Here is a 13665-nt window from a genome sequence, read left to right as displayed (position 1 = left end):
TAGAAAGTCACTTTTTCTGTTAATATTTTGAATTCTCTTTGTGCAGAAAGATATTGGTTATGAGAAATGGTCCAGGGCTTACATGACAAACAACATATTTTCTACAATGACTTCAAACATAGTTGAATCGGTAAACTCGGTAACAAAAGCAATGAAAGGTTGTCCAATAGAGCCTTTATTGGAATCGTTAAGATATTTGTTACAAGAATGGTTTGTGAAGCATATAAATGATGCACGAGCAACCTTCACAACACTTGCCACCAAGCAAGAGAAAAAACTGAGAGAAAATTCTGTGGAGTCAAAGAAAATGAAGGTAAAAAGTTATAACTTGCTGTTTTGTTATTGCACATCAAGATTTCTATTGTAACATGATTTGTATCCTCTATTCATATTGAATTTTCACTTTAAATCTTCCTTTCATATAAAATAGTGACAAATTTATTGATAGATTATTTTTTTATATTATGCACATAGGTATCAACTTCAAGTTCAATATTGTACCAAGTTAATGATGGTTGTGCCTCATATTTGGTGAACATGAAAGAAAGAACATGCACATGCAACCATTTCCAAGTGGACAAGATTCCATTTGCACATGCACTTGCGATTATTGCAAAGATAAAGGAGGATTCATATTCATATTGTTTCGTATTTTATACAACAAATATGTATATTCAAACATATAGTGCATCAATTTTTCCACTAGGAGATCATAATGAGTGGAATGTACCAGATGAGGTAAGAGCAAGAATAATCTTGGCTCCTAACCCAAAAAGAAAATCTGGACGACCTAAAGAAAAAAGAATACCATCAAAAGGAGAGAAAACTCAAAGCGCAAAATGTGGAAGATGTGGGAATTATGGTCACAATCGTAGATCATGTCAAAATCCGCCAAAGGTGAAAAAGAAACCACAAAAGAAAAGGAAGTTAGAAGATATATGAAACTAGATTATTTGATATTTTTTGTTTTGTTCGTTTTTCAATTCAAATATTCAAAGAATTGTAAAAATACTTTTAAGCTAAATGTCGATTTTGAAATTTATTGTGTATGTGAATTTGTTAGAAAAAAGTGATAGTAGAAATTGATGGATTTTGTTAAAAAATTCTTTGTTGTAAGTATGTGCATGTGACAATGTATTCATACTCCATTGACATTGGATCCACATTTGGTTAATTGACAAGTGACATTGTGTCACTTTTTCGACATACAAGAAACTATTGTCTTTAAAGCTACAGTCAGGCAACATATTGTTAAAAATGTGACATTATTCCTTCCTCCATTGACATTGTAAGTGTGTTCAAAATTTCACAAATAACACTGCTTTTGTTAAAAAAATAAGTGACATTGTTAAAAAAAGTGACATTATGTCACTTTTCTGTCGAAAAAGTAACATTATGTGACTTTTCTGTCGAAAAAGTGACATTTGTCTTTAAGTTATTGTTAAAAAGGTGACATTATTCCTTGACATTGCAAGTGTGTTCAAAATTCGACAAATAATACTGCTTTTGTTAAAAAATAAGTGACACTGTTGAAAAAAGTGACATAATGTCACTTTTCTGTTGAAAAAAGTGACATTATGTCACCTTTCTATCACCATTGACATTGTAAGTGTGTTCAAAATTCCACAAATAATGCTGCTTTTGTTAAAACATAAGTGACACTGTTAAAAAAAGTGACGCAGTGTCACTTTTCATAGTCATCAGCTCTGAGTGAGGAGCTCCTTTGCTCGTGCCCCCCACCCGGGAGTCACGAGCTTAATTGCTGGAGTCACGAGCTTAATTGCTTTTCTTTAGAGCTTAGTACAAGTTCTCTCAAAAATAAATCTAACACAAACTCAAGTTCTAACAAATCTTCAAGCAAAAGCAAGAGATCCATAACGGTAAAAAAGTGATGCAGTGTCCCTTTTCTGTTGAAAAAGTGACATTATGTCACTTTTTTGACATACAAGAACTATTGTGTTTAAAGAATAATAGAAGCTACATCACCAATCTCTGCTCCATTGATGTTGTAAAAGAATTGGTCATTAACAATTGAAGTTGTCTACCACCATTAACATTGCCACTTTTCCCTAAATCAGTTACTATATACAAAGCATCAAAACTACCAGCCAAATCAAATCAGTCATTACAAATGAAGGCACGTCATTACAAAAACAAGACATGTTTCTTCACTTCCTCAAAATCACCTACTTCTCTATCACATCAGGATCACCCACTTCTCTATCACATCAGGATATAGCTACTCCATCTCCTTTGACACCCATTCATTGTCTGTATCATATTCCTCTTCTTGCTTCTTCTTTCCATAAGCATATAGTTGAGCTGCCAATTTCTTCTAAGATGTGGAACATTAAAAGACTTTGGCATCTCATTTAGCATTCCATTAATGAAGTACTGGGCATACTTAATTACATAGATTCCACAATCTCCACTGCATGAAATAATGAAAAGTACTTTAGATAATTACATACTAGAATGTCAGATGAAAAAAAAAACATCTTCAGAAATAAACTTACCGATTATTTTGTTGTGGAAGTTTTGGAACCATTTTCACAACTAATGGTTTCAAAGGTTCTTCTTCTGAAATGGCTTTTCCCTCAAAGAAGCCAGTATGAAAGAGAAGATGAGGAATAATAGCATAAAATGGTTTAATAGCCTCAAGTACTAATGCCTTTCTCACAACCTTGTTGTACGATTTATATACATTAAGACACATATGTTGAATGTTAAAATGACACAAAATCCAATGAGCTGAATTGGACATTCTAATTGGAATAAGCACATGGTCAACGAGGTTCCAATTTTTGTTGCACGGCATATACAACCCAATAACATATGATAGAAGAGAAGTCTGCTTTTTTAGAGCTGACTTATCTTGGCAAAAGTCGGCGTAAAGGCCTCTCATTTGGCTATCAAACGGAAAATCTGTGGTTGTAGCCTTTATGTTTATCCCTTCTCCATATCTTAACAACTTTCTTAAATAATAGAAACACACATCAATATGCTACAAAAAAGAGAAAAATGACAAAATCAACAATAGTAATAAACAAAATAAACAAAATAATCTTAAAAACAAAAACATATAAAATAACTTACTGTATCTTCCAAACATTCGTTTGGAATAAACAACTCATACCACCATTGTTTTGTAGAGATTTCAATGTCACAAAAATAAAAGCATGGATTGATAACGGAATTTTCATCATTGAAATGTTTTTTCCTACATAACAAAATGGAAAAAGTCACATGAAAGTTACTGTACTGGAAAAAATTCACAAACAACATATATTAGTAACAACTTACTTATTTTTCTTTACCAATCCCTTGTTAAACCAAAGTTCAAAAGCATCAACATCATGTGTCATTGGAGGGCCAACACCAACCGGGAATGCAAAAGTGCCTTTAACAACACGTTTCTTAGTCCCCGATGTAGAATCAAATTCATTGACCCAGGGAGACTGAAGAAGCACTCCGGGTTTCTTTTGTCTTTTCAGATGCATGTCTGGGCTCTCATCATCAATATCAATGATTCGAGCATTTCCCTCTTCAATTTCAGTTTCAGCTTCAATTGCAGCTGTTACTTCCACAACTTTCTCCCAAACATCATCCTTTAGTTCAATCTCCTCCAAAAAATCAATTCTGCCTTCATTACATGGTGATACAACATCCTGGGACATGAACAATAACACAAATTCAAATTATATTAATGTAAAAACATGCACAAGTTATGACGAAAAAGTTGATAGAATAAAAACACAAGTACTTCTTGATTTTTTGCTAAACTACGAGCAACAATATCATCAACTTTTAACCAATCATCTTCATGAAATTCTATTTCTTCATTCAAATTCATCTCGACCGCCTTATCACTTTTTACCACTGCCCTGAGACTTTTTTCCACTGCCTCGTCACTTTTTTCAACTGACTTGTCATTTTTTCTGATAGGCACCTCTACATCTTTTTCCCCACAACTCAATTCAAACTCAATACCTAAAGAAAAACTAGGGAAGTCATTATACACCTGGTCTGTTTCATCAGGTAAACTCTCCACACCATCCTACAAAAAAAGTCACAAAGATAATCAAAAAAGTGACAATAAGTTAAAAAAGTAACAAAATTCAGCAAAAAGTTGCAAGTATGAATTCTAAACTCAATAACTCTTGAATACCTTCGTTTGTTCTTCATTACCAGCTAACATCTTGTCGTTTCATCAGTAATCTCTCCACAGCATCCTACAAAAAAGTCACAAAGATCATCAAAAAGTGACAATAACTTAAAAAAATAACAAAATTCAGCAAAAAGTCGCAAGTATGAATTCTAAACTCAATATCTCTCGAATACCTTCATTTCTTCTTTATTACCAGCTAACATCTGGTCCGTTTCATTAGGTAAACTCTCCACACCATCCTACAAAAAAGTCACAAAGATCATCAGAAAGTGAAAATAATTTTAAAAAGTAACAAAATTCAACAAAAAGTCGCAAGTATTAATTCTAAACTCAATAACTCTTGAATACCTTCATCTATCCTTCATTACCAGCTAACATCTTCTCTACTCTGCATTCCAAAATTTGAAGACGCTCCATCACTTCTTCATTTGTTTTAATCCTTTCTTCAACATCTTTTAGCTGGTTCTCAATTGGATTTGATTGCATTCTACGTTCAAGATCTGAGATTCGTTTTAAAATCACATCATTTGATTGAACAAATTTCAGTTCAACCTCGGATAGCCGTCTCAAAACTTTTTCATTTGATTGCTGGACTTGCTGAAAAGAATGTAAAATAATAAGAACCTTTGAAAAAACTTCGAGCATGGTGGACAGAAAATAATAAAAAGAAAAAATACCCACAAACCTCAATAATCTTCCCTTTGTTTTTCTTTTCTGTAGACCTTCTAGTTCGGTCAACAGATTTTGTTTTTCCTTCATCTATGAACTTTTTCAGGCCAACAATAGGATGCTCAAAATTATCATCATCCTGGTCACCACCCAAACCTTCAATAAATAAATCAACCACATACTCTTCTCCCTTCTCAGCCTCGAGAGGCACAATTTGATTCACATCCAACTGAAAAATAAATAATCATATCAATAACAGCAAAAGATAAACTAAAGACATAATATAAACAATAAAAGGGTAAAAAACTTACTTTAATCAAATCAAAAATGATCTTCCTTAACCCCACAGATGTCACATGTTGATTGCTACTCCAACTCAACATCCGAGGACGCTGAGATTCATGCTTCATGCAGCAATTTTTCCGAGCAATAGCAGGAATTGTTTCATAAATCCATACTTGAAACGAAACTAGGAAGCCATTCAATCTATACTCCAAAAACTTCTTTTCCATAAAAATATTCTTCATTTTTTGATTAAATGCACTCTTTAGGGATGATAAAGTCATACTAAAAATTTCTATACCCCATGGAAAAGAATTCAAATCCTCAGACTCCACAAGGCAAAAAAAATGAGTCATCAGCTCCTTTATGATAGGATGTACCAAATAGAAAGGATGTAATCAAATAAACTATGCCTATATCCACAATATCTTTATCTACGGTTGTCAGCAGGCAAATTTAAAAACACTTCTTGAACCTCTTTTGTTGTGACACTTTCGTGATCTTTAAAATATTGTTCTTTTAAATGACTCTTCATTCTATGTCAAGTTAGATCACCATTTCCAGTACACTTAAGCCCTGATATCAAACAAAACTCTTTGATTGAAAATCTCACCAATTCATCAAAGATATTAAACCACATTTCATTTGAATTTGGCTGCTTAACTTGTCTGAGCAGCAACTGGTGTATCAACTGTGGTTGTAAAATTATTTCCTTCAAATCAATGAAGGCACCAAAGCATGTATTTTTGAATAAAGTCCTTTGATATGGACTAAATTTTTCATTCAAGTCTGTTATCACCTCGTGTGGAGATAACAACGTCACTTTTCCTTTGAACCAACAGAATTGAGGGATTAATAAATCCCAATCCTACAAAAAGAAAAAAGAAACAGTTAAAATAAAATTCAAGAAGAAGTATGTGCATTATGAAAGTCCAAAAGTGACACAAACTGTAAAAAAGGTGACACAGAACCAAAAAAAGTGACAAAATCATCACAAAGATGCTTCCTCATCAAAAACACAACCAAAAAAAGTTGTAATTTATTTTATTTTGTAGTTGGTATTGCTTCATATGGATGTCAGTAAATGAGTACTCTAACTTGAGCTTTTGACAAGCTAATTCAACCTTTATGGAAAGTGGTCATTGTATCAATTTTATGACTATTATCATTATACTTAAAACAAAGTTTTTGAAATTAATAGGACAGCAGTAAGAAAATTTTGAAGTTTACATATGAAAGATAACTCAAGTGCATTGGATGGGCAAATTTGTTCATTGGAAAATCATATAAACAAAGGCACAACCACCATGCATACAAACACATCCACACATTTTTTTTTTCGTGCATTCTGAAGTCACCATGTAAGACCAACTAGAAACTATGAAAACCAAAGTAGCATTATAGTAGCAAAAAAATGTAAATCAGTAAAATTTACTAAAATCATTGCTAAAGATACACAATCTTCATTCACTGCACAAAATGTACAAAAACCATTGAGAAACACACAAAAATCGTAAAGAACAAGACAATGTACGCAATATAAGTCAATAAAACATAAAAAAAAAATGTTGCTACCTTTGGTTTATAAGAAGATGAGGAAATTTTGGTCCTCATCTTTAAGGATGGTTCTTCGAGATTTCTTTACCTCTTCGATCCACTTTTTTCAGCCATTGCAAAAATACGAGTTAATTGTTGGAATCGAAATTAGATTTTCGATCTAGGGTTTAGGTTATTTGGGATTTATGGTCAAAATGATAATGAGACAAGAAACAAAACGATTACGAAGGGAAAACGAAGAAGAAATTGATGGAAAATGGGTCGAAAATGGAGATTTACAGTCGTATGTTGCTGGACGATTTCCACAATGATAATGAGATAAGAAACTAAATGATTACGAAGGGAAAACGAAGAAGAAATTGATGGAAAATGGGTCGAAAATGGAGATTTATAGTTCGCTTCTGGATTACATACGTAGCTGGACGATTTCCATAAATGAGCCGTTTCAGGGGATTAGGGTATCGTCCACAAATGAGGCGTTTTAGGGGATTAGGGCTTGCTGTAGAATTTCGTTTAGGTTTGGTTTTGATTTTACCAATTTAGGACGTAAATAATACTTCTTTAGAATATTTTAATAATTTAAAAGGTATTAATCAAAACATTTTAAAAAAGGGCGTACAGGGCCTAATTTCCTCTTTTTATATTGGACTTTAACTTAAATGCTAAACTTTCGCCCAAAATTGAATTTTATTTTATTTAGGAGTTTTATCCTAAAATGTTAATTCAATTGGAATTAAAGTTGGACTACAATTTGGTATTTAATTAAATAAGATCGCCCTAATTTAGAGTTTTATCCTAAATTAAAATGCTAATTCAATTATTATTAGAATTGAACTCTAATTTGATATTTAATTAGAATTTAATTTTAATTAAATTATCTCAACCCTAATATATTCTTGGAATTAGATTTGGACTCTATTTTGACATTTAATTATAATTTAATTTTAATTAAATTGTACTACCCTAAAATTTCATGAAATTAGAATTGGATTCTAATTGGTATTTAATTAGAATTTGATTTTAGTTAAATAGTTTTGCCTATAATTTTAGAATTAGAGTTGAACTCTAATTTGATACCTAATTGAAATTTTATCATAATTGAATAAATTAAATAATTGAATTAATTGAATAATTTGATTAATTAATTATTTAATTATTCCGATCTACTTGTCTATATCAGTTTAGACGATCTTAATTGTCAGAAATGTGAAATATGTTTATATATAATATTAGATATTATATAGGAATGCATTTATGTAGTAAATGTATACATTGTGGTTGATTATAGACTCGACAATATGGATGTAGTGAATGGTCAAGTAAATTCTTGTTATTTTATGGGCTTATAAGCTCTTATTTATTTTGGACCTATAGGTCCAGTATTTATTATGAGCCTGAGAGTTCAATTATTTAACCCTGCGTGCCAACTAGTTTATGATACAAATTACAATCAAACTAATATAATATGCATGAAGAAGATGAGACTGTAGAGATTGGGCATTATATAATTCAATGTTATGTCCACTAAGAACTGAGCACCTAGTCTTCATTATGGTTCGGGAAGATTAGATAATAAAAGTTCATAATTGTCCACATTATTATATGTACGTATATTTGCATGATAGATGTATAATAAAAATATATATAATTATTACTATGAGACCTTTTCATGATAAGTTCCACGCTAAAATATTAAGTCAAATTTATTATTCATCTTCCATCATTATAGTGAAAAATCAGAGTCCTCAATCGATCTCAAATTGTTGAGTACACTCAAACTGGTCTATTACAAATATGTTTTTAGACACTATGAATATTACATATTTCTAAATGATCAGTTTGAATTAAATAAAATTTATTTTTTATTGATTATTTCCAATCAGATAAATTCTAGAGACATGTTAAGCTAATACATAAGATGTGTTAAGACAAATGATTGTCAGCTTAATGATCTGATAATTGTATGGAGATACAATTGATAATAGTATCTATTCGGATATTTTATTAAGATTTGTTGAATATGCTCAAAATCTTAATATAACAAATGGGATCTCAACCCACTGAGAATCAAGCATGGATTTCATAAATTTTTGTGAGATGTTCATCAATTTGAATCAAATAGTGGGAGAATAATTAATTTAATAAAAGATCAGGTTAAATTAATTGATGCATTTCTAGATATTATTCTCTTACTTTTTGTCATTTACGTTTATTAATGCTAACACAATAATGTTTCATCTCAAGGAGTTGCATGATGAATAATCACGTGTGGAAAGATATGAGATTTCCTAAAACTATATCGGTGCAAAAATGGTCGAAGGATCTTGTGTCAGTCCTCAAGTACTGAGATAATTGACAATACTGAGGAGTCATTTCAATTAGGTTCCATTATGGACCATAAACTAATTATTGAGTTGGGTCTGTAATCTCTATCAGAGACCTATTTATAGTTTAATATAAATTTAAAATGAATAAGCTTGAAAGCACGTTCACTAAGTTGGTGAACATGTTTAAGACTGCTGTGCCCAACATCAAAGCTAGTAGTGAGCAAGAATTAATTTCTCTAAGGGTATTAAAAGGAAGTATGTATGAGGATTTAATAATGTATTTAGAAGAGAAGTTATAAGGCTAATGTATACTTCATGTAGCTTCTTGGATTTTAGATATCAGATATGGATTTCATATATGTATAAATATGCAGAAACGAAATAGAAGTAGATCGCTGTAAAAAGTAAAATTTGACCTGCGTATTGAAAATGAGTAAAGGTTGCTACATTGCTTGCAGGAGCATACTTCTTGCCATTACCCTTAGGCTTAGTATTAGAATTAAAAGAATGTTATTCTATTCCTACCATTACCAAGAACATTATTTAAATATCGTGTTTGGAAATGAATTATTTTAACGTTAAGAACAATTATTATTCCTTTCATCTTGAAAGGATATTAATGGTTATGGTAAATTACAAAATAATATTTATATTCTAGATACTGAGTCTTCTATTATGAGTATAAAAAATAAAAGGTGTAAAAGAGATAATCTAAAAAATACCTATCTCTGTCACTAACCAGGTCACATAATAAAAAAATGCATTTTTCAACTAATTTTGAGTTATTTGACAAATGTAAATCATGCATGTTAGGCAAGATGATCACATCTCCTTTTACTTGAAAAGAAAAAAGAGTTGCTCAATTACTGGACTTAATACATAGTGATGTATGTGGACATATTTCAATTAATGCTAGATGAGATTTTTATTATTTCATTATATTTAGTAATGACTATTTTCAAGTAAACTTGATGAAATTCAAGCATGAAACTTTTGAAACGTTTAAGGGATTCAAAGCTATAGGTAGAGAAATAATTAGGGAAAGGTATTCTCATACTAAGATATGATTGAGGTAAAAAACATCTCAAAGATGAGTTTTTAGATTATCTAAAAGAGAATGAGATCCTCTCATAATGGAATCCGCCATTTACACCAAAACATAATAGTGTATCTGAACGGAGGAATTACACACTATTTGATCAACGATAAACCATGTCAACCTTCCAAGATCATTTTAAGCTCAAGCACTAATTCCCTCATGTCATACACTAAATCGTGCCCTATCATATCGATTGGAAAAATTCCATACAAGTTATGGAAAAGCAGAAGGCCCACTTTATCTCACATTGAAATTTGGGACTGTGACGCTTATGTAAAGCGTATTGAATCGGATAAGTTTGAGACTAAATTCGATAAATGCATGTTTGTGGAATACTTAAAAGAGACAATTGAATGTCTACTCTATAATTCCATTGAGAAAAAAAGTGTTCATCTCAAGACATGTCGTATTCCTAAAAAATGAGTTCTTTCTAAAAGAGTACGGTAGGAATAGAATATATCTTGAAAAAGTTCAAGAATCTACTGATATAATTGACCAAGTAAATAAACCTAAATGTGATACCATACCTACTGAAGGATTCCCTTGACTAGGAAATAGAAACTCCTGAGAAATAGAAACATGTCGGCTCCATACAAATCTTGTAAGATCATTTGACCTCTTAAAAAGTATGAATTCAAGCAATTACTAATTGAGGATGATGAACCTATTAGTTACGTAGAAATAAAATCAAGTGTTGACTTGAAGAGATGGCAGAAGGCCATGGAATTCGAGACAAACTCGATATATGTGAGTTTAGGATCTTGATTGACTAGCCAGATGGGATAAATGCCCATAAGTTGTAAATGGATTTACAAGAAAAGGTCTACATGGATGGAAACTTCCATACATACAAAATGAGTCTAGTAGCAAAAAGTTATAAACAAAGACAAGGAGTTCACTTTAATGAATTTTTTTTTAATGTAATCATGTTAAAGTCCATTTAGATTTTTCTTACAAAAACTGCTTACCATGATTACGAGTTATAGTAAATCGTTGTCAAAATTGCATTCCTTAATAGGAACCCACAAGAGGAAGTGATGTAACCTAGGAGTCAAGCCCAACAAAGACAAGTGAGGAACGATGCCTGTTGATAATCGAAGGCAGATCGATGGCGCGATCAAGAGTAAAGCGGGCGAAACAAGCGATGGGACTATTAGTTCAGTCAACTATTGATGGGAAGATGTTCGAGACGTAAAACGAGGCAACTTTCATGTTTGGGTCGAAAGCCAAAACAAAGTGGATCAATTCAATATAAGCGGACGAAATTGGAGGCCAACCGGACTACTATGCGGTCGCATAGTGCAATAGGGGTCGCAACTGCATTCATAGGGGCAGGGAATTCGCGGGGCTAGTTCAAATGAACTATGCAACCGCATACATTTACACTATGCGGTCGCATAGTATAAATCGGAGTCAAAATTTTCCTTTTCCAGTTTTTTTTCCAAATTTTGCAAAATTTTATTTCTTTTCCATATCAATGTAATCTTGGACGAGTTTTGCACGATTGTCACTAGATTTTCTAGGGTTTTGAGTCTAGTATAAATATATATTATTTTCTTTCATTGTAATCTTAGATACTTTACACATTAATTTGAGAGAATTTTAATAGAGAGACTATTGTGCTTTCTTCTTCATTCTTCATTGACAATAGAAATTTATCAAGGATTGTAATTTTTGCGGCGTTCTACAACTCGGATGCGAGCCTTCGATTGTGTAATCAAGGGGTCCTTCATGCAATGATCTTGCTGGTTTTGTTTGTTCACTAATCTGGGGTTTAATCTCTAAACCTTTAATTTGGCTTTTCTAGATTTTGAAACAATCTTGCTGTGGATTTCATAGTCAACGCTACTTTGGGGTTCGCATCAGTTAGTATCAGAGCATAGGCTCCAATTAACATGTTATATTTTTTTTGTTTTCTTCGTTGAGTCTAGTTTTTAGTTTTTCGCATTTTTGTTAATTTTCTTTCTTCGTTCTTTGGTCACTTTCGTTCAATTTATTGGTAGTTTATTTTTTGTTATTTTTTTTTTGTGTAATAGAAAAAAAAAGAAAAGAAAGAAACCGAGAAAAAGGCAACAAAAAAAAAAAGAAGAAGAAGTAAAAAGCCGAAAAAATGGGATATTATATTATTATTTTGTTCAATTGCTACCAACATATTGTATTTCAATTTTCGAGTTAATTTCAAAATTGAGTCAATTACTTTTGCGGGTCTTTTGTTTCCATTAAATTAGTCGAGTCACGTTACTTTTTTTTTTATCAATTGTGACAACCTACTTAAGTTTCTTAGTTCCATTAAAAATTCTTCGAGTCCTTGGTTTTACAATCTTTGATTTACATTTAGTTTAGAATTCCATGGGTTTTTAAATTCTTTAAGTTCACTATCATTCTTTGGAGCATTTGGAAGAAAGTACTAAGTGGTAAAAGGTAGAGTGGTGAGTTTCATAGAGGGAAAAAGTCAAAACTTGAGTGATTTCCAAGTGAAAGCTGGTGAGGCAAAAAATTTCTAGTTCTAGAATGTCAGAAAGAAAAGATTCAAATTCAAACCGATATGAAAATCCTAACAATTCGTCGGATGATATGATACAGCATTTTGAAAGGGTGCTTGGGGATTTAAAGGAAAAAGTGGATACGCATGCAACTTGGATGGCACAAATAGGTTCGGCAATTGTTAATCTTAGTAAGGGGTAGCCAGTTGATGCATTGAATGCTAGAGGACCTGGTAGACGACAACCCAGGAGGGTGAGGTGTGGGGAGTATAATAGTGACATGGATGATTATGAGGCTAATGACGTTGATTTGGGACGAACGAGAAATAGACGTGATAGGATAAAAAGACGGGGCAGACGTAATGTTGGTGATGAAGTAGATGGTAATTTGGGAAATATTATAATAATGATATCACAATTTAAGGGGAGAATTGACTTGGAAGCGTACTTAGTACGGGAAATGAAGGTTGAATTGATTTTTGAGTGCCATAATTATTCGGAAGAGAAGAAGGTGAAATTAGCAGTTCTTGAATTCATTGACTACACAATATCTTGGTGGGATCAGGTGGTTACTTCACAGTGTGGGCATGGAGGGAGACCAATTAACACTTGGGATGAGTTGAAGGCGTTAATGAGGAAACACCCTGTTCTTAACCACTATTATAGGGAAATCCATCAAAGGTTGCAAAGCTTGTATCAAGGGTCAAAGAGCGTAGAGGATTACTATAAGGATATGGAGATGCTTATGATTAGGGTGAATGTGGTGGAGGATCGAAAAGCTACTATGACTCAATTCTTGAATGGGTTAAATAGTGAGATTGGTAATGTCGTTGAATCGCAACACTATGTGGAGTTAGAGGATATGTTGCACGTTGCCATGAATGTGGAGAGACAATTGAAGAAGAAGGGGACAACTAGGCAGCCAATATGTACTTTGGCTTCTAATTCATCTTGGAAGTCGAGGTAGGATAATAACAAAGGTGATAGGGATGTACCTAAAGGTAGGAATGATTGGCAAAAGGGAAAGATGAAGGCACTAGCAAAACAATATCAAAATTGGAATCGCAACCATCAAGAAGT

At 32.3% G+C, this 13665-nt stretch overlaps 1 protein-coding gene across 1 annotated transcript; it reads left to right on the top strand.

Annotated features, from left to right (window-relative positions):
- Positions 1 to 537: 537 nt before the first annotated feature.
- Positions 538 to 942, top strand: LOC111394187. The gene has a single exon (XM_023019953.1). The coding sequence runs from the start codon at positions 538 to 540 to the stop codon at positions 940 to 942; it is 405 nt and encodes a 134-aa protein (XP_022875721.1).
- The last annotated feature ends 12723 nt before the right edge of the window (positions 943 to 13665 follow it).

The sequence above is a fragment of the Olea europaea genome, chromosome 5, assembly GCF_002742605.1.
Source record: "Olea europaea var. sylvestris chromosome 5, O_europaea_v1, whole genome shotgun sequence".
NCBI classification, from domain to species: Eukaryota; Viridiplantae; Streptophyta; class Magnoliopsida; order Lamiales; family Oleaceae; genus Olea; species Olea europaea.
This window is presented reverse-complemented; position numbering and strand designations above follow the sequence as displayed.